The sequence below is a fragment of the Schistocerca serialis genome, chromosome 2 (assembly GCF_023864345.2).
Source record: "Schistocerca serialis cubense isolate TAMUIC-IGC-003099 chromosome 2, iqSchSeri2.2, whole genome shotgun sequence".
Taxonomy (NCBI): Eukaryota; Metazoa; Arthropoda; class Insecta; order Orthoptera; family Acrididae; genus Schistocerca; species Schistocerca serialis.
In genome coordinates this window covers 464,601,018-464,624,352 of record NC_064639.1, presented here as the reverse complement: position 1 = coordinate 464,624,352, position 23,335 = coordinate 464,601,018, and the positions used below count along the sequence as shown (strand labels likewise).

The 23,335-nt window shown below is 37.8% G+C and overlaps 1 protein-coding gene across 1 annotated transcript in view; it reads left to right on the top strand.

Annotated features, from left to right (window-relative positions):
- Positions 1-23,335, top strand: part of LOC126457374 (sodium/potassium-transporting ATPase subunit beta-2) — a 158,442-nt gene that overhangs the window by 129,660 nt on the left and 5,447 nt on the right. Inside the window, exons 3-5 of the mRNA XM_050093625.1 lie at positions 8,405-8,524; positions 10,097-10,278; positions 12,905-13,012. Of these exons, the coding sequence (XP_049949582.1) occupies positions 8,405-8,524; positions 10,097-10,278; positions 12,905-13,012 (410 nt within the window). The remainder of the gene's footprint in view (positions 1-8,404; positions 8,525-10,096; positions 10,279-12,904; positions 13,013-23,335) is intronic.

Here is a 23,335-nt window from a genome sequence, read left to right as displayed (position 1 = left end):
TGATGATGCCTAGAACACGCGAAACGTGTTAAGTGTTATAGGAAATTATACAAGAAAGTAATCACTGCAGCAAAAAAGTTAAATAATGATTCATATATCAGTAGAAATAATGGCAACAAAAAAATGAAATCAGTTTGGAAAGTGATCAATAGTAACTTAGAAAGAAGCAAAGTGAGAAACAACATTGTTATTAAAACTGAGGACAAAACTATAAATGATCCATTACAAATTGCCAATATATTCAACTGTCATTTTACAAGTGTAGTTCAAAACCTCATACAAACCCAAAGTAGTACAGACATCAGTCATAACATCACATTGAATTCCGAAACTATGTTTTTGTATCCTGTAACAGTACATGAGGTAGAGAATGCCATCAGCAAACTAAAAAATAAATTATCCTGTGGCACCGATGGCATTCCAGACAAAATCATTAAACACAGCAGATATATTTCTCCTCTTCTTGTAGATATAATTAATGCATCTTTCAGTACTGGCACTTTCCCTAGAAAGCTGAAACAATCAATTATAAAACCATTATACAAATATGGGGATCATTATGATGTAAAAAACTACAGGCCTTTATCAATGTTATCTTGTTTTTCAAAAATTATAGAAAGAGTATTGTATGGAAGACTCTCTACTTTCCTAAAAAAAAAAAGTGGAATATTGGTCAATGAACAAAATGGATTTCGAAAGAATAGATCAACTGAAACAGCTATATACAACTTTCTAAAACTTGTCCTAAACTCCATTGATAATAATGAAGTAAATTGTGGGGTCTTTTTAGATTTATCAAAGGCCTTTGACGTTATTGATCATAAACTACTGCTCGAAAAACTTAGTTGCTATGGACTCCGTGGTGCTGCTCATGCATGGTTTAAGTCATATTTATCTGGCAGATGCCAGAAAGTAGAAATAGTTCATGATGGAAAGTCATACTTTTCTGGTTATAAGGAAGTTAGTTATGGGGTGCCCCAAGGTTCGGTGTTGGGACCCCTGTTGTTCTTGATCTTTATAAATGACTTGCCAAACTATTTAACACAAGCTGATTGCGTACTTTTTGCTGATGATACAAGTCTCTTTATTAAAGCTCAGAATGAGACTGACCTTAACAGCAAAATTGAAACAACAACAGTTGAAGCAAGTAAATGGTTCAGGGACAGCAGTTTATTTGTGAATGAGAAAAAAACATTATGGATGAATTACAGACATGTTTCAAATAATATGAAGCTCAATATAACTGTGAAGCTAGGCCAACAGAATATACTACAAACGCCAAATACAAAATTCTTAGGAATTTGGTTAGATGAGCATCTAAAATGGGACAAGCATATAGATGTGCTCAATAAAAAGTTAAGTAAATGTTGCTATGTATTTAGAATGCTCAAAAATTGCTGCAGTGATCAAACAGTATTGTGTACATATTATGCATTTATGCATAGTCTTTTGTGATATGGTGTCATATTTTGGGGCAATTCAAGTCAGGCAAATCGCTCCTTTATTATTCAAAAACGAGCGATAAGAATCATAAAAGGAGCTGCACCTAGAGATCCATGTAGGGAAATTTTCAAGGAATATAAAATCATGACTCTTCCATCCATTTACATCTATGAAAGTATATGCTTCCTGAAGTCTCACCCCCAGTTTTCTTCTTTAAACAGTGAGTTCCATGACTATACAACAAGACAGAGTAATGAATTTCACAGAGAAGTGAATAAGAGAGCCCATTACAACAATAGTGCAATATACCACCCAAAAATTCTCTATAGTGCTCTCCCCTCAAAAATAAAAAGGATTCAGCAGCTGAGCAGTTTTAAAAGTGAACTCAAAAGAATGTTAGGTAATAGTTTTTACAGTGTTAGTGAATATATGAATTCTTCAGAAAGATAGCGTACCTTCACCTATCTTATAAGTTACTCATATACAAACTTGTGTCGTGGGGTAGACTCTTTTATGTACACACAAAAATTAATTAATCTGTCAATATAGAGTGTTATAATCATTGTTTCTTGTTGCTGTCCATTATACACAGAATATATGTAACTTATTTGTGTCCTATATTGTTACAAATTTATATCATGTAAGCTATAATTGTTTTGCCCATATATTTAATTCAGATTGTTCACTGATAGTTTTTACATAATATGTTGTTATTCATATTTTTTCTGTATGTAACATATGGCAAATCCCATATCATTGTACATGATAAAACGGGTGCTCAATAAACAAACAAACAAATTAAATAAAACTCTGTCTGTGCAAACAAGACTGCTTTTTCTGTTCTATAAATATTTTGCCACTTACATTCTGCAACCATGGAACGGGAATGTGGTATAGTTCTTACAATTTGGGATTTCGTCGTAAGCCTCAGCAAATTCATACATTTTCTCCTTATCACCGCATCCAACGTGTCCAACTCGCCATGTTTTTTCTGGCATATGATTTGCCCTTCAGGTATCGGCAGAGGAAGAATGTAACAGCTGCAAATCGGGGCTTCTCATTGGCCAATCAGCATTTCCGCGACGCCCGATAGCCCTTGCAGGAAAAGCATTACCGAGTCATGTGCGTGATATGATGCGAAATTGGATAGAGCCTCATTCTACATCGCATCCTCTTATCATCTCATGTAACAGTAGACTCAACGACTGTTTCTAGCACTGAAATTAACTTCCTGCATTCATCGAATCACGAAGAATTTATTAAGCTGGAAGAAAAGTACAACGTGCATTTGCAGAGGGCCGTGATTCAAGTTAATCAATTGCAAACTCCGAATTTTATGCGCTAGGAGTCCAAAATTATCAGTTGTGGCCATAAATAGACAAATCGAAATGGAAAGCTTCATCTGGCCATCAAATGTTATTCAAGATTTTAGATTCTGCTTCGTACCGCGCTAAAATGCATTCAGCAAACTGCATCCTGAAAAGACGCTGCCTGCTCTAGCAATGTTGGGGCAGGCACGGTTTCCATGGACACCAATTTATGTTCCACATAGCGTGCTAAGACGAACACCATACCAAATTAAAGTCTGTTTAGAAAAGCAGCCTTAAATTATTCTCTGAAATCTGTTCTTTGCCAACCACGCTGCATTTTTGTGAGAAACCGTTACAAGGAAACATCTAATTCACTTTCACTTCACGTTTGTTAATCGTTTTCCCATCCAACGTCACGAGTCTCCCTTTTGCCCTTCTCCACCGTCGCTATCCATTATTGGCGGTTTGTCATAATTCAGCCCAAAATCTAAAATTTCAATATTCATTCTAGAACCAATTAGTGACAGGGAGAGTGACCGATATAGAAGAGGCGATCAAAAAGTTTCAGTTTGAGGGCGTTGCTGCTGCGTTTATGGAACATATAGTAACTCCGATCGGGGTATATATGCACCGACATGTAGGAAAGGGATTAGTATGGCACTCATGTCTTTCTAATGTGTGTGCGATAAATGAGGGAATGTGTACTCTGGCCACATTATTACCAAATGCATCCAAGTAGGACCAAAGTGCTGTTGTTTTTTTGGATGCCAAACGACAAACACCGGTAGGCCAATTGGAGAATGAAGAACGCGTATGAGGCAGCATGTCTGTCGAAAACTACCTCTGTGGAATGGTGCGCCGGTTTTGTGCCGGTCGCAACTCGACACAAGACGCTAGTCCATCTGGGAGGCCAGCCTCATTCAGGGGGAGACACTCGAACAACCCCCACCCCCCTAAAGTACAGATTTCACCCCATGCGATTATCGCCCCTTGGTCCCTTAAAAAAGCCCTTGAATGGTCGACGATTCCTGTCGGATGAGGATGCGAAGCAGGCATTTGCAGATTTCTTCATGCAGCCGGACACCAGGTTTCACCAATCTGGAGCATCGGTGGAGCGATTGCCTCACTGCCACTGCTCACGGCGTTTTTTCCCGATTGTCATACCGATTCTGAACTGTATGGCCTTCGAAAGAAAACTTTTTGATCGTCCTCATATATATATATAACTCGTGAAACAAAGAAATAGACATTACTCATACCACCCAGTGTAAGTCTACCCACAATGCTTGTCTAGCCCAATCTCTAAGAAGATGTGAAAAGTGATCGGTTCATGAAATTAATCGTCCTCTGTGAAGTAAATAACTTGAGCCACCTACTAAACCTAGGTTTTCCATTCTAAGTTGCCTTACCAGTTTTAGACGAATAATCATAAATGCCAATAATGTAGATTAACTAACTGAGCCATGATCTTTGTGTCAGTAAAGAAGAATTAGTGGTAGACACTGTGAAGGAGATCTCAGAAATGTTAATCTTTTTTTTTCTTGTAAGTACCTGTTTATGAATAAGTCTGTTCTATTGCTACACTGCCATCGTAATGTAGTCATCACGTTACTATACGGCCTTTCAGCTAGGCTATCTTCTCTATTGTTCTCTTAGGTTTCTTTATTTCGTACTGTATTCTGTAAACAGACTTTTCCTCTTTTCATTGTAAATAACTTCCTGTGAGTAATTAAAAATTAGATACTGAGACTGATCTACATCCATCGTCATTTTCTATCACATGGTCGAATGCTATGTACCAGACTGAGTGAGATGTTGATTTTATTTTTACTTTCATCTTATTGGGTGACAAAGGAACTGAAATTGAGGGTATAAAAGTAAAAGCAGAAGTATAGAACCGGAACTCCTTTTCCAAATATTTATTTATTGAGGAAGACACAAAAGTAGTTTGCAGATTACTTCTCACACCACTGCAAAGTTAGTGATATAGATGTTAGTTTCAGGGGCGTTGATGACCAGGTAAAACCGCTAAAATCGAACCAAGCTCCAGGGTCCTGTGGGATCCCTGTCAGATTCTGTTCAGAATTTTCAGCTGAGTTCGCTGACCCCATTAAAAAGGCTCTTTGATAAGCTGAAAATAGTGTAGATTTGGTTCCAGGTGGTCATGTGTACCTCCAGCACTGGTGTAAGTCATGGCAGTGAAGTTGGTTGTATGGAATCAGCACAGCAAGACTAAGTTATGTGGAGACGTGACAGAATGGCAGAAAGGAGCTATAGTGCTTGGAAGCGAACATTAAAAGATCGCAAGTAAAGCTGCCAATTTGCTGGCGAATCAGTGTGGGCTATCCCACATGTCTACAAGGAATGGTGTACTACTACCAGTCATGTAACAAAGTGTAAGAACAGAGATCAGCAAAAGATTCTAACCGGCAGGGACCATAGAGGAATGTCATGCCTTGTCAATGACAATCAGTTTCAAAAGTGACAGGAATTGCAACTGTCAACAAATTCCAATCCATCTCAGCCACCACCCAAGTGAATGTTGCCATGAGTAACACACATAATGAACATTTTGGAGTCAGGTACTTCAAAAAAGACTACTGTTCAAAATGTACATTAAGCTGCATGTTTTCAGTTTACAAAGCAACACAGAAACTGGATAGTAACTGACTAGAGGCATGTAGTGTGGACCTACAAGTCACAATCTTGCCTCTTTAAAAATGATGCAAGGAGTCACATGCACAGCTGGCCCAATGAAACATTTAATCCATAGTGTGTGGAGTGTGCAATTCAGGCAAGAGGGGGTACTATGATGTTTTTGAGGTATTTTTTGTACCATGACTGGTGCTCACTCATTCAGCTAGGTGTGAGTATGAACCAAGATGTTTATTTTAATATTCTTGGTGGCCAAATGTTGACTTTTCTACTTCATCTGCATGATGTGTATGCACTGTATGCACACTTCAATTAAGGTGACAGCAGCCATGTTCACAGGACTTCAATTATATGTTCCTGTTTAGAAAACATAGGCACCATACCAAACCCACTGGAACACTTGATCTTATTCCCACTACAAATGTCAGGACCTATCTGGAACAGTGGTTGAAACACAGCAATCACCATTTCCACAATTTTGGAGCTCAACAGGATCTAATCATCAGTGAGTAGTTACAATTGGATATGGACTGCCTGAAGAAATTTTGGAATGTCTTCCTCAACAGACTGAGGCCATTATAAAGGATAGAGGAGGTGTTATACAATGTTATCGAAGCATCTCATGGGGAGACTAATGCTTTGTCCTGACGGCCTATATTTAGGGGTTATGGTATGATAAATTGGTGATCAAAAACTTGTTGGTTGAGAATACTACACAATTTATGTATGTAGAAGTGTGTCCATTTGTTTTCTTGTAATTCATTCAAATCTACAGTTTTATGCTGATCTTAATGAAATTTTGAATACTTTATGTTCAAGACAAGAGGAAGGTCAGTGCCTTGTGAAACATTATCAGACATCTCAAAAAGTACTTGACTGACTTACTTAAAAGTTCTTCAATGATTCACTTCACATTTCTACATTAAGATGAAACACTGAAGAAAATTAATGAAAAATTAAATATCTAACAACCAAAATATGCTGTTCAGTACTAAGCAATTGCAGTTTGCCATGTGGCTTACACTTGCTATGAGTATCAATTAGGCAAAAGACCTAACACATTCCATGGCAAATATTAAACATCCCAGCAACACCGGGCACTGCAGCTAATATAAAATGGAAAAGAATTTCAGAAAATAGTGGAGAAAATACTGGTTTATGCAAGGCTGATGCATGAAAAACAGAAGTTATGCTAGTAGAAGTTGGAAAAAAATGCTGAAAGTAATGTTGAATGGAGAAAAGTAGAATGAGTCTAGAGCACAAATATGTAGGAAATCCAGAGAGTGAATAGAATTATGGAAATGAAGTAAATACATGACTAGCAATGTCAAAGTTGAGATTTACAAAGTTTTCAAACTAGTAAACCAACATACAAAATATTTTATATAGAGTGTTATCAAAAGGAAAGTTGCTACTCACCATATAGTGCAGATGCTGAATCACAGATAGGTACAACAAAAAGAGCTTTTGGCCAATAAGGCCTTCATCAAAAATAGACCCCCCCCCCCTCCCCCACACACACGCACAGACAAATGCAACTCACACACATGACCACAGTGTCAGGCAACGGGAACCACACTGAGTGTGGTTTCAGTTGCTTGAGACTGCAGTCATTGTGAGTCAGTTGCGGTTGTGTGTGTGTGTGTGTGTGTGTGTGTGTGTGTGTGTGTGTGTGTGCCTGTATGTGCATGTGTGTGTGTCTATCTCTATTTTTGATGAAACTGGATGAAACTTTATGTGTGATAGTCTTTTTGTTGTACCTATTTGCAACTCAGCATCTCTGCTATACAGTGAGTAGCAACTTTACTTTTCATGGTTTTGTTACATTACATCCTGGAGTTTCCATTGTTTAATAATATAGAGTGTTCTATTACACTGTGTTTGGTGCAGAAATGTGAGAAGAGGAAAAAACCGGAAGCTTTGGAAATGAGAATATGGTGCAGATAGAAAACAAACAATTGGTGAAAAATGAATTGCCAAAAAGAGTGACAGTACAATCAGTAACGAAAAACAAGAACTAAAAACTGGACCTGGCATATTTTAAAGTGATTGGCTTACAAAAGATGTATTGAAGTACATATGCTGGGGAAAAAAGTAGCTACTAGGTATTTAGACGGAAGGTTGCAAGTACAGTAAAAAGAAAAAGGGAGCAATGGATCACAAGAAATAGCTACAGTAAGAACTTGCTCACAGAGCAGAAGACTAATGAGCTAATTAACACATCATTTAATGCTGACATTTCTTGCAGCAACAGATAAAGGACTTTTGGAAGCTTAGGAGCAAGCTGGCCAAGACTCATACCTCACCTTTAAATTCTGTTATACATCTCACTTACTCTCCAAGCTTCACAGAAGGTCTCCTGCATACTTAAGTCAACTAAGATCCCTGAGATAAATATTTTCATAGATAAATAGTTTGGATACAGATTAGGGTAATGTTTCCAGAAGGAACATTACACTCTGGAGAGGAGTGTGCATTGTTTCAAAACTTCTGACAGACTAAAACTGGATTCCAATTTTAGCTTGTTAGGAAATATTAAAACATCACACCCCATGCTTTAGAGAGAATGATCCATTCTGTATACTTGACACAAGTTTCTATATCATTTTTCTTAAGTAAGATATGAACTAACCATATGCCTATCCATTAATGTGCATAAAACATAACTTCTCCAATAGGACACTGTAATTAAAATAAAGAAAAGAGTAGAGACCTCTACTAATGTAACTAAACCAGTTTCCACTTGGGGACACAAAGTTTATTTTCTTAACTCAGATTGTCAGAGAATTTTTTTTTCCCATTTACTTACTGACCTAACTTTAAATTATGGAAAAAAACGCAGAATATAGGTACCTGTAACAGCCTGTTGATTTATTGAGAAACTTGACAATGTATTTGGGATTTCATAACAAATATGAGGCGAAGAGTGTAATGGCCTTCATTGTCTTCAGTGTCTGTGTAAACAACCTCTCATAAGTTGTATGTTTTAATTTCAGGTCTGGGTTTCCGTCCAATGCCTCCAGAGTCAAACGTCGAGAGTACCCTCATCTGGTACAAGGGATCAGATGAGAATAACTATAAATATTGGGTAGAAGAGCTTGACAAATTTTTAGAGCGTAAGTACACTACAGTTCTACTGAGACTATGTTAGTAAAAGAACATCAGATGACATACACATTGAATGAGTTGTCTAAAATTTCTGCCAACATGAGGTAAATGAATATAATTCTCAATGGAATACAAATACAACTCAGGTCTTAAACTCAAAGATAATACAAATTTAAACTGCTTGATATTCACTGATGACCTTATCTTCTTCCAACATTATTCAGGAACCTCAATAAAAAGTTAAATCACTACAGGAAACAGCACATCTTCCTCACCAATGTCTTTATATCCTCTTCCAGGTTTCAAACTTGTAGACAGAGCTTTCTGGTGCCAGATCAGAAGTCCTTTCATGAGGTTCCACCATGTTTTTCTCACTGCTTCAGATGTCTTTTTCTAATAATATGGCGTTTTCTTCTCCTAAAAGAAGGTTGTCTTCATCATCACTGTCATTTGGATAGAGTACTTTAAGAATTTCCTCATCCTTTAGAAAGAACTACCTTCTTCTGTAAGACATGTGAAAGTAAATATTTGGAAGTGAGACAGCACTGTAGCCTTTCCCCAATGCTATTCAATCTGTATATTTAGCAAGCAGTAAAGGAAACTAAAGAAAAGTTTGGAGTAGGCATTAAAATCCATGGAGAAGAAATAAAAACTTTGAGGTTCACTGATGATATTGTAATTCTGTCAGAGACAGCAAAGGACTTGGAAGAGCAGTTGAACGGAATGAAGAGTGTCTTTAAAGAAGGGTATAAGATGAACATCAACAAAAGCAAAATGAGGATAATGGAATGTAGTCGAATTAAGTCAGGTGATGCTGAGGGAATTAGATCAGGAAATGAGACACTTAAAGTAGTAAAGGAGTTTTGCTATTTGAGGAGCAAAATAACTGATGACGGTCGAAGTAGAGAGGATATAAAATGTAGACTGGAAGTGCTGTTTCATACTCTGAAAATATTTGGTCTCGCAAATAAATATGAAATTCAATGAGGATATTTACTGAGTAGTTTGCACTGTGTTCTAATTGAAAGGAAATAAAAATATGTACTCGTAACATTTCAAACCACTGAAGTACTGGTGCACAATAATATATTTGCCCCTCACAAAATAATTAGCTCTATTATCTATGAACTTCAAGTGCGGTGATATAGAAATATCTAAATATATTAAGATACTTATGTTGTAACTATTCCTTCCCATTCCAGCAAATTATTCTTAAAAATCAGCAACATATTAAAAACAAAAGTGACACAAAGCAAGAAATATTCACAATATTATTCCTTCTCAAGAGAACATTTACATTCATAGTTGAAGCGCAAGAAAAATAACAACAATGAAACCAAGCTTCCTCAAGAGCGTGTAATTTTTAAAAATAAAATCTATGAGATATCTGTCATTTATGAATAGTTTTATAAAGGGACAATGTGCCCCATGTACTTGAAACAGTTAAGAATTATCAGATACATCCCAGTAATGCGAGAAATTGGAATAGAAAATTTACTCATAGCCAGATAGAGCTGTAAAACAGTACTGTTTCCAAAGAACATAATCTTTTACATTTGCATGTTACTGATTTATTGCAGCATACAGAAAGCCTGGCCAATCAGCAAGTATAGGACAGAACATTCAGACATGCTCCTATGACAATGAGCCAGCTGATGGGAAAGTCTGTGAAGTTGATGTAAATGATTTTGCTCCTTGCACTGAGGCAAACAACTATAACTACCCAAAATCTGCTCCGTGCATATTCCTTAAGCTTAATAAGGTATGTATCCTTCTAATTAATTATGGAAAAAATCCCAGAAACTCAATTTAGAAAATACTGTTGATAACATATAATGAGAAATATTGATATAAAATGAACTCATAGATCTTTAAGGTTTGCATTAACATTCTCTGCTCCCTGGTCATTAGGGTGGCATGCAAAAGAATAGCCACAAGTAAATTACATGAGACTGATTAATTGAATTTAGTTGCTAGACTATGTTATGATATGTTAGGTCCTCAGAAAATTATGAAATATGATTTAGGAAATATTATACTGCAATAAATCATGAATGATTAATGCAGATACCAATTTATTTGAAATAAGCTTATAAAGCTGGTAAAAATGATATATTACAATCAGTCAAAAAACATCATGATAAATACACTAGAAATATTTCCATAAACTGGTCATATTTGCTGTGTTGTGCTGGTTTATGTGAATATTAATACCAGGAATAGTTAATGATATCTTTATTGTGACCAAATATAGTATATGTATCTCTGTTTAGTTCACTAAATATTTTAGATACTGTATAAATTGAGCAGAAGATTAATAGAATGTAGTGAAGAAAAGGGTTCAGCAAATGCTATACTGGTTCCATTAAGGTAAAAAAAATCTCCAAACAAAATGACTAAACTGAAAAAATTGTGAAAATGTAAAAGAATTTGTCCTTGTGAAACTGAATGCAAAATATATATTTTTTGTGGAGAAACATTACTGTTTGTAGATGAAAACATTACAGATAATGTAAGTTGTTGAAGTCATAATCACTACAGATATTCACCGACAATGTAAGTAAATCAGCCCCAAATCAATCTGAAAGGGAGTCGGATTCCAAGAGTACTAGTATCTGTATTTTAATGATGACTGCCAATTGCTATTTTGTAGACTTAGAGAAAGCTTTTGACAATGTTGACTGGAATACTCTCTTTCAAATTCTGAAGGTGACAGGGGTAAAACACAGGGAGCGAAAGGCTATTTACAATTTGTACAGAAACCAGATGGCAGTTATGAGACTCGAGGGACATGAAAGGGAAGCAGTGGTTGGGAAGGGAGTGAGACAGGGTTGTAGCCTTTCCCCAATGCTATTCAATCTGTATATTGAGCAAGCAGTAAAGGAAACTAAAGAAAAGTTTGGAGTAGGCATTAAAATCCATGGAGAAGAAATAAAAACTTTGAGGTTCGCTGATGATATTGTAATTCTGTCAGAGACAGCAAAGGACTTGGAAGAGCAGTTGAACGGAATGAACAGTGTCTTTAAAGGAGGGTATAAGATGAACATCAACAAAAGCAAAATGAGGATAATGGAATGTAGTCAAATTAAGTCAGGTGATGCTGAGGGAATTAGATCAGGAAATGAGACACTTAAAGTAGTAAAGGAGTTTTGCTATTTGAGGAGCAAAATAACTGATGACGGTCGAAGTAGAGAGGATATAAAATGTAGACTGGCAGTGGCAAGGAAAGCGTTTCTGAAGAAGAGAAATTTGTTAAAATTGAGTATTGATTTAAGTGTCAGGAAGTCGTTTCTGAAAGTATTTGTATGGAGTGTAGCCATGTATGGAAGTGAAACATGGACAATAAATAGTTTGGACAAGAAGAGAATAGAAGCTTTCAAAATGTGGTGCTACAGAAGAATGCTGAAGATTAGATGGGTAGATCACATAACTACTGAGGAGGTATTGAATAGAATTGGGGAGAAGAGGAGTTTGTGGCACAACTTGACTAGAAGAAGGGATCGGTTGGTAGGACATGTCCTGAGGCATCAAGGGATCACCAATTTAGTACTGGAGGGCAGTGTGGAGGGTAAAAATCGTAGGGGGGGGGGGGGGGGCCAAGAGATGAATACACTAAGCAGATACAGAGGGATGTAGTCTGCAGTAGGTACTGGGAGATGAAAAAGCTTGCACAGGATAGAGTAGCATGGAGAGCTGCATCAAACCAGTCTCAGGACTGAAGACCACAACAACAACAACAACAAATGTTTGGCTTATGAGCAAAGACACAAACCAAATTTTTGTGTTACATATCAGTAGCATTTCAAGAGCCTTTATGTTATGGAGTCTCCATGAGGAATGTGGGACAGGAAATAATATTGATCATAAGGTATGCATCAAGTAATTAATTGATTATGAGGAAAATGTGTAATTTATTTGATGATCACTTAGTTTGTGGAAATATTTTAGAAGCAATAAAATCAGAGTACTTACAAAACCTAGAAGTGTATCACTTTATCCACAATCTTTAAGTGAAATGCTGATTCTTACACAGTGTATTCAAAGTTTGATGTATTGTTGTCTACACAAGACAAAATTAATACCATTAAATATTATATGTGCTACATGATTAATCTATCATATTTCTGTTAACTGTTAACTGAAAATTCTATTTACAATTGTATTGTCTTCTGAATAATTTATTCTTAATACTAGAGAACAGCAATCTTTAAATAGTGGGTAAGTTTTGCATAATGTTACCAGATTTTAATGAATTGTTTATCCTGTAAGACTTATAGAGATAAATATTTCCAGAGTGTATCTGAGTAGTAGGACAGATGAGTATGAAATATTCTGTAAACTAATCATGATTTTTCAAGTTTTAATAAGCAATGTTTACTATCTTACAGATATTTAACTGGATGCCTGTGTTTTATAATGACACTGACCTACCTGAAAAGATGCCTCAAGATCTAAAGGTTCATATTCGCGAAGAGAAATTGCGAAATCCAAGAACGGTATGTCAATGGTTGTTTAATAAATTTAACTACTTAGATGCAAAAGATGCAAGAAAATGTCAGTTTTATTATTCTTATATTGGTAATTTGACACTTTATTTGACCCCTGCTGTAACTGTCTATAAGATGGTGGACTATCATTCAGTTGTTGTTCTTTTGGCCCTTGCATATACAGTGTAGCACTGCTGCATGAATAAAAGCATTATGATCAATGTAATTGTTATTCATCTGTACTGTAGCATCCAGAGAGTAGGATGTTACAGTGAGTGCTGTATCAATATCATGTTTAGAGGTGGAGGAGGCCAATGGTTGATCATCCAACAGATGTGGGTATACTGACTCCAAGGGTAGATTTCTGTCTGCCACCTGAAAGTGTTATTAAAACAGTATAACAGTTTTAAACACCTGTTGTCCACAGAATATAACAGATGTTCAGGCAGCCAGTTCTGGCAGGGTAGGCAACAGTGTACCACCTTGGAACACACCTGTCAGCTCTTGACATGCAGTCAGTGGCATGTCAGCTCAGCGGCAGCAACATCATGTAGCCGGTCACCTCACCTGTATTTGCACTTAGCTGCATCTACACCAAGTGAGGTTGCACACAGCTTCCATGAGATGATGACTAGGGCACCCATGACCCCACTGAAGACTGTGCTTAAAAGGTGTCCATCAGCTCTGCTCAGAGTACGTGAAGTTATGCAGAGGAGTGCCATGGTCTCCCATCAGGAGAGAGAGAGAGAGAGAGAGACTTGATCACAGAAATCTGCCCCAGATACAGAGATGAGTAGCAACAGCAGTGACTCACCTACACAATGACAGATGATGATCTAGTCCCAGGTCCTGTTGGTTAGACCTCCAGGAGGCTTGCCACATGGTGATGGACACAGCTCTCCATCAGTCTAGACTCTGTAGCCGGCACTGCAGCTGACAATCAACAAAACTACCCAGACAGAACTGAAGGCAGCTGGACAAGCAGATGGTCGACTGACATAGGCCTCCCTCTCAACAGGACAGCTGCAAACTGAATAGAACTCCACCAGAACATAAGCAGTATTTATACAGGATGAGCTCCTGTGCTCTGTGATGGGGTGGAAATAACATCATTGCTGACATTTTCCTGTTTGGTCATCCATCTTGGTCATTACAGAATTTCCTAACTTTACTTTTAAGGTCTTCTATCGGCCATGTAATAAAACTGAATAGTTAGTCTTGTGTTCTTCTTAAGCTTTCTTGAGACACTCTGTACAGTCATCATTAAGACCATGTGGTCTAACGCAGTGCTTTCCAGGCGGGAAGGCATGCCGATCCCCGGCATGAATCCGCCCGGTGGATTACTGTCAAGGTCCGGTTTGCCAGCCAGCCTTTGGATGGTTTTCAAGGTGGTTTTCCACCTGCCTCGGCGAATGTGGGCTGGTTCCCCTTATTCTGCCTCCATTACACTATGTCAGCGATCACTACGCATACACTTTCTCCATGTATGTGTACACCATAATTACTCTACCACGCAAATATTGGGGTTACACTTATTTGGTATGAGACATTCCCAAGAGGTCCACTGGGGGCCGAACCGCACAATAACCTGAGTGGTGTGGGGGTAAGTGGACTGCTGTAGCCTGTTCTGGGGTTATGAACCACTGAGGGCTACGGCGGGGACGAAGCTTCTCAGTCGTTTCTATGTCCACAGTTCCATACACTACAATACTATCCCTCCCTCACTATGACGTTTCTCTGCTACCATTCATGCTCAAACACTCAGCCCATTCAAAATGTCACAACAGATCCTGTGTTTGCTGCTGCACCACTGGTGAATGATTCTCACTGGCATTCCACCTGGCTATTGGGCTGTGCTGCTCTGCCTCTTGCAGAGCTAGGGAAGAACTTTGAAATTTTTCTGGCTCCACCAAGTATACTACTCTACTATGGAACATGCCCATAGTCTTTAAGAAATTTGCCACAGATTTCTCTGAGGTAACTCTGAAACAGTCCTGACATAGATGCACAGAACAAAATTTATACAATATTCTCAATTCCTCACAATCCATCTGCTTGAAACCACATAGCTCCTCAATTAGGTTCTTAATTCTAAAATCTTATTTTCTTAAATTCAGTTCAGGGAACTCATATTCTTACTAGACAGATGCCATCTAAATTACTTTTTTTACACTAATACAATCATTTTTCACATACTAGTCATACCCATTCTATATAATTCACAATCTTGTTTACTCTTCCTCACTTAACAAGTAACTGAGTACTCTAATTATTTCTTAACTATCTTTACTTCTATTTATAAATCATTCTACTGATATTTGATGCACAGGTGGTGCATGAGGGAGTAATTTTTTTCACTCATGATACATGTATGTCACTTAAAGCATAACCGAAACCAGTACAGCATTAGAATCTGTGACACTTAAGGTCAACACAGTCTGGTATTGCTTCTCACGATACTGTTGTATGTGTTGAAACGTCCGCTCCATAGTGATTTGTCTGTATTGTGATGATTTGAATTTGTCTATGGAATTTAGGTGGTCTGGTTTTGAAGGGCTGACTTAGGCATGTTAGGTTCTGGACTGGAGACACATCTAGTGGTTTCTCCTGGCAGTACAAACTAGGTTGTGTCAGATACCCACTATGACATGCATCATACTGTTGATTAACATTCCACTATCATGTAGCTCAGTCCTTGTCATTCCTCTTGGCTTCCTTTCATTGTATCAATTTACAATCACCACTTTTGGACAAAACACTGAGTAAAACCAATCCATGCCCATTTTCTGGAAATAAGGGTGTGGCAACAATGTTTATCTCTGACATTCATCTGATGCTGGCTTACCCTAAAACTGTTGTATTTCACCCTAGACTGAACCATCGTAGTTGAGCAGACCATAAAACACTCTCTTTTGTAACCTTGAAGCTCCTCTGTTGATGTTATCAAATATTTAAACAAAATAAATCATATTGCTTGCCTACAATAAAATGCATTGTCCATTTCAAATGGTGGTTAACACACATACACAGAACATAATCTGCATTCACTCACCTTCCTCTTTCAAAAAGTGTGTGTATTCCAGTGACTATCCTGGTCACATAACAACAATAGCCTACATCCTGTCCTTAAACGAGCAGTGTCCGGAAAGTAAATACCATTTCATTATACTGCCATCACAGCACTACTGTTGCAGTTCCACACATTAATCTCTTTGGTTCATCATCTTACCACTGATGCCATTACAGCTGGATTGTTTTGTGTTTACATTTGTTGGTGATCATTACTAATGACTAATGTGATACCTGAGCAATGTGCAATACAGTTTTTGAGTGCAAAGAATGTTAAGCCACCTGAAATTTGTCATCAGCTTGTAGAAATTTATGGTGAAAATGTAATGACTGATGGAAAGGTGAGAAAGTGGGTAAGATATTTCAATGATGGACGAACCAATGATCATGAACATGCATTTAGTGGATGACCTTCTGACGTCAGTTATGGTTTGGTTGAGAAAGGTAACTAGAAAATTCATGAAAACTAACAGTTCACAATAGGAATTCTTTGTGATGATTTTCCATAAATTTCAGAAACTGTTTTGCATGAGATTATCAAAAATCACTTAAATTTTTACAAATTATGCTCCTGTTGGGTTCCAAAAACGCTTACGGATGTTCACAAAATTAACCATCTTGGTAGAGCTTAGACATTTATTACCTGATGCAGTGATGAGGGAAATGAAGTCTGAAATTCATAAATGGAATTGTGACCAACAATGAAACTTGGGTTTTTAATGTCACTTCAGAATCAAAACAACAGTTGATGGAGTGGAGGCACTCATGATCCCCCCAAAAAACAAAAATTCAAAACAACTTTCTGGGCACAAAAATGCATGTACTCTGTGTTCTGGGATGGATGGATATTCTGCTTGCTGCATTGCTTCTCAGAGGTGAAACTATCAGTGTAGTATGATACTATGAAACACTGAGAAAACTTCAGCATGCAATTCAAAATGAAAGATGTGGAATGCTCAGTCAAGGCTTGTGTTGCTTTATGACAATGCACACCCCCACTCTACTGGTGTCACTTGAAACCATATTCAGCAGTTCGTTTGGAAGCAGTATGTGTGAGATAGGGGTGTTATGGTGAAAATGTAATGACTGATGGAAAGCTGAGAAAGTGGGTAGGACAATTCAACGTTGGATGAACCAGTAATACTGTAGATGACCCAACACCCCCTGAACCTGAAGCACGATTTTGGAGGAAGGCACTTTGACAGTGGTGAAAGAGCACAAAATGGTGTTCAGCAGTGGCTGTCTTCACTGGGGGCCCCTATGGAAATGGCATAGCATAGCTGGTTTCTCTCTATGAGAAATGTCTGAACAATGGTGGCAACTATGTAGAAAAATAGATTAAGAAATGCTCTTTCCCATAAAAATAAATTTTGGTTTGAAAAAATGCTTTTTGAGTTTTTTCCCTATTGTACTTACTTTCCAGACATGCCTCATAACTTAAAATGCTAGAAATAAACAAAAAAGAAAAATTCTCCAAAACACAAAATGCCATAATAACAAAATATACCTGTAGTGCAACCTGAAAATGTCAAAGCAGTGACTGTTCCCCATATCATTGACAAAACTTTTCACAAACCCATGTCATTCATTTATTCTATGACATGGTATAAATGCATGCAGCACTTGTGTTCCTTTATTATTGACTTTCAGTCTTTTTCCGTTCTTCTTGGGTTTAACATCCTGCACTAGGAATGGCACTGGTACTTGTAAAGTGTCTACATAATAGAAGTTTTTATCAGCTGTTGCAACTTGACGTTAAAAGGAGATGTCATCTCTATGACCTGTTCAGGAATTTCTTTGTCTTGTCCGTTCATGTGTAAGTGTTCATCGATAAAACCCACTGTCCATCTCTATATTTACGTAACTTACTGATACAATGTTTTGTCTGTTCTTGTTGCTTGGGCATTTTCATACTTGCTTGCCAAGTTTCTTAACTGAGTCACTTTTTTCACAGTTTAGGCTTCATTAATCCAAAAGATATACATTCTTCTTACTGTATATTACCACATAGGGTGAGAGCCCAATATTACTGTCTATTTTAGAGTTATGTGAGGGCATGACAAATGAAAAGTAGACATCCCACTCATTATGATTTATATGAACATAATAACTAAACATTTTTCAAACTGTACAATGAACACATTCCATTCTTCCATTTGATTGAGGGTGGTGAGGGCTAGTCCTTAACATATGAATTTATAGTAAATGGCATAGCTATATCATCAGAACAGGCATAAAATTAGTGTCTTGATCTGTGATTATTTTGTTGGGAGTACTGAATTTTAAAATCCAATTGTTCATCATGTCGTCAGCCACTGTATTAGCCTTTTGATTTAGGATTGCAATTGTTGCTACATGAAGTGAATGAGATGTATCATAGTCAGTATCTAACTGTTATCCACTGATCTTCAGCTGATGGTCAGAATATTGGAACCTACCATTCTAAATGGTTGGGACACTTCCAGCAATCTTTGTAGTGGAACCAAGGCAAGTTAGAGATCACTTTTCCATGTAAGTGACTTAACATTTAGCACTACTCCCTCCATTAGACTTCTACCTATGTTAGTTTTCACTACTAGTTGTGAACTACTTTCTCTTGGGTACCCTGGTGCCCTACTCAACTTAGCACCCCAAATGGCCACTATTAATTGCGATATGTGTTGTACAGAAATTTTACAGTTGTGGAACTCTGCTGCCCATGTTAGGTTCATATCCCAAGTGGTGGCTTGTGTTGCTTGGGCCTTGGCCGTGTGTGGAACTCATTGATGAATAAGAACTGCATGCTGTGTGCATGGTATAAAGTTTCTAACATTTTGTTCCATATCTTGTTTCTATGTTCTCCACTAAGATTTTTTGGCTGCCCATTGATCAGTTGCTCAATCAGCATGCTCAAAGACTTGACAGAACTTGGTTATGTGCTTACCTCAGTACTTTGTCCTCAAAAGCTCCAATCATGGTTCGCATTTCATCATTCTGCATGACAGGCCTTCTTGTACTACAAACTGCTGCTTTGCTCAAAATACTTCAGTCACTTTCAACAGCCTATGTGTTCTGCCATTCCAGTAAGCTTCTACCAAGTGCTGGTAACACTTAAGCTTTTCTACTTAAGCCATCACCATTGTCATATTTTCTGCCTGGTTTATGCACTATCTATTCAAATTCACTTAATTTCAAAGCCCATGTGTCAATCTTTTTGACAGGTCTTTTAATCCCAGTAAATACTGTAGATGACCCAACAACTCTTTTTCCATAGTAGAATAATTTCACTCTGTTTTATTTAATTGTCTTGATCCATATGCCAATAGGTGTTCCTTGCCATCCACACATTGATTAAGGATGCACTTGATTGCTTAACTGCTTGCATCACAATATAAAATAAACTCTTTTTCCAAAGTTTGGAAGCACCAGTACGGAAATTGATGCTAAAGCCTCATTTAAATTATCAAATGCAGTCTGCCTGTCAGTAGGCCATTGTAACTTTGCTCTTTTCTTTAACAGCTCAGCAATTTTGGCAAAACCTCTAACAAATTTTCAGTAATAATTACAAAGATCAAGCTACAATTAAAGCTCTTTTGTTGCTCTGGTGGCAAAAAATCATGTGCTGCAGAAATGAAACATGTATCAGTTTTAACACCTTCTTGACTAATTATATGCCCCAGATAATTCACTGCCATCACTGCAAAAAGACAATTATCCACACTCAGTGTCAAGCATGCTGCACATAATCTCTTGAACACCTTCTGCGTTCATTCTACATATCCCTCCATATTTTTAGGAAACACAATTATGTCACTGCGATAACCCATGCTCTATTTTAGTTTTAGTCCTCTAAGTACTCCATCAAATAGCCTGGCACATTATTGGGATGAAACAGCTTTCTATGATATTGGTTTTGACTCAATGGATCATAAATGTGGTCTTGGGCTGGTCTTCTGGAATTACTTTCAACTAGTAATAATCACTTTTTAAATCCATTGTAGAAAAGCATTTACAATGACCTAAGTTGTCCAATGTCTCCATTAAGTTATGTATTGGATATACATCACTGATAATTCTTGTGTTTAGGTACCTGTAGTCACAGCAAAACCTATATGTTATGGTACCATCTAGTGATTTCTTTCAAACAATTGCAATAGTTGTACCCCAAAGGCTACCACTATGTCAATAATGGCATGAGCCAATTGCTGGTCAATAAATTCTTCCATTATCAGTTGCAGGTATTTCTGGACTCCGTATTGTTTCTTTTACACTGGAACATTATTTCCAGTTGGCATTTTATGTTACATGACTGGTATCACTGGTAATGAATAGTCCACCAGGATAAAACAGTTCTGTATTAATCAACTAAAATGTTATTGCACCTGGTAGTAGCAGTACATTGGTCAACTCATGCATTTACTTGTGTGACTGATGCTGATCAAAAGGAGGTCTGCTGTTTTAATGGCCAGACAACTTGCACTTGAAGCTGTTTGGAATTCCACAGTGTATACAACAGTTAAAAAATTGACCTGTTTTATTTACTGTAATGTTAGCAGGCATTTCCGATTATGGCCATGGGGGGGGGGGGGGGGCGGGTGAAGTGCAATAATACCATGGTAGGGAAGTAAATCATACTAACAAAGCTTCATCATTGCTGTATCTCTTTGTTCCAAATGTTGTAGCTTTTTATGTGGTGCAGGTGCCTTGATTGTCTGCATGTGGCAAAGGTCTCCAATCTGGATAGTTATTATCCAGATTGTCTTCTTCTAGGTTATCTAAGTTGGCAACCAGTAATCCCTTTGCCAGATTTATTTTGTCCATATGATTGTCTATGCACATCAGAACCATATAATATCCATCTAATTCCTGTTGCATTGCATTCCAATGTCTCTACAACACATAATATTTCACTTGGCAAGCTAGTACTCACACTCATCCAGGCTACCTTCCTTGTACCTCTCAGTACTTTATCATATGAATTGATCTTTAGTGCAAGAGTCTGCAAATTATTTGGTACCACCTTCACAGTCAGTCAATGTTGTGGTGATGTAGTATTTGCTGTAGTCATGGCCAGAGGAAACAATGTCCCACTGAGTTCAACCGTATACTGTCAAAAGTCCATTTCTGCATGATGCGTATCCAGAAAGTTAAGTGTTAGGTTCACACAGTACTCCTCACCAACATGTGGCAACACTTCTGAATGCTCCTGTAATCCTTTTCCTCCAATGTTAAAAGTGGGCAGTGTTGTTTAAAGAACACTTGTTCTTTCCTGTCTAGTTTGCTACTTCAACAAACATGTGCCTAGTGCACCACTTCCTTGCATTTGTAACACTGGGCTTGGTGGCATTGCTTCTTGATATGGCTCATACATCCACATCTGTAGCATTTTACATCCGAGGAAAATATGCTTTGGTCATTTCAGCCTTAGGTAGAAATGTCCGTTTCCTCAAGCTGCTTGGTAACTCTAATAGCAGTGACTAAATCACCTTCCATTTTGACACTTCTCAATATGCCACTTGGAAGTCACCACAAAAATGTATGCAATAACCTGTTTTCTATCTCCTGCAGAATAACTCTCCCTGTATTCACAATCTGCATCAGTTCATAGGTTCACACATTAATCCTGTCTAAAAATGCTTCTACTGATTTATTGTGCTTTTCTGACAGACCATTAATCTATTAACTAAAAAGCCTCAACTTTTCTAGTAATGTGCCATTGCTTAAGTGTGTTAGCAGCAGTTCAAACATCAGCACTTTATTTAATCCTTCATAGTATATGACATACGTTCTTGCATCATGAACCAACCATAACAGAGTCAAAGCAAGCATGTTTCATCCATGCAATGACCTAATCAAGTGGCAGCATTCACTTCATTAATAAATACAGACACATCTCCTATTGTCTTTCTTGAAAAAGGAGTCACTAGACTAGCTGTTACAGGCACTACAGCAGGAACAGGTACATTTAACAAGCTTTTTGCTTCTACTGACTTGCATTGTAATAGACTAGTTCTGGTTTGTAAGGTACCCACCTCTTTCTGTAATGCAGCAATACTTTATGAAAAGGATGATACTTGCCCTATCAGAAGCACAACTGCAGTTTTGTAGCATCCATCTGACAATAACACAAATTATGAGAGATTACTGCTGCAAGAATACTGACAGAGACATTGTAAAATGAGTCTTTGTGTCTTATCATGGCCTGCTGAGATTTATTACACTGCTGTGTTTTATGGTCAACCCTTCTACAAGTATCATATGTAACTGACACTGCCTTTGTACATGGCAACTCATCTCCAGACAAATTGGCATCTAACAGAACACAAGCACCATTCCCTGGAATTTCCCCTGAATTGTGACAGGTTAGTAGGCTCTCAAAGTTTTAAAAAAGTTACTTTCATGTTTGCAGGACTGTCCCACCAAGTAGTAATGGCCATAACATACAAAACAAAAGCCAATTGAAGATACACTTACCTATCTATAGTGACTGCTGTACTGCTAGGTGAGGCTGCAGTTGTGGCGCTGTAGCCAGATACATCTCTGACGTCAGATGCCTTCTTACAGCAACAGCTCTGACACCAAATGTAGCATCCTGGTGGTAGGAGGGTATGGTGGGCAGTGTGCTGAGGTCAAACCAAAGCCAATGACTGGCCACTCACGCAATGTGTGTACCCCCAACTCAGAGGATAGATGCCTATCTGACACACAAAGGCATTATTAAAACAGTATTACAATATTAAACATCTATTGTCCACAAAATGCTGTAATTGATATTTCAGCATCCAGGCAGCCAGCATGGGCAGAACTGTCAGTAGCAGATGACAATATGCTCAAAGACCTCCAGAAGGTTGGCCTGATAGTGACAGCTAAAGCTTGCCAACAGTCTTGACTTAGTAACTGGTGCTGCAGCTTACAGCAACCAAGTGCTGCCAGACAGCATGTGTCACTAGACTGATGATCAAAGGCAATTAGAGAATCAGATGGTCAACTGATGTGGGCCTCTCCTCTTGATAGTATGGCTGCAAACTGAATAGAATTCCACCAGAATCAAAGTAGTATTTATACAGGACGAGCTATTGTACTCTGTTATGATAGGAAGGCAATGCCATCATTTGTCCTGGCTTTGTTTGGTCAGCTCTCTTGGTCACTTCAGGATTTCACAGTTTCACCTTTCAATACCTATTCTCCAATGTCAGTATACTAAATAGTTAATCTTGCATCCAGCTTAAGCTTGCTTGTGATACTTTGCACAGTCACGATTATGACGATATCCCTCCATCGCCA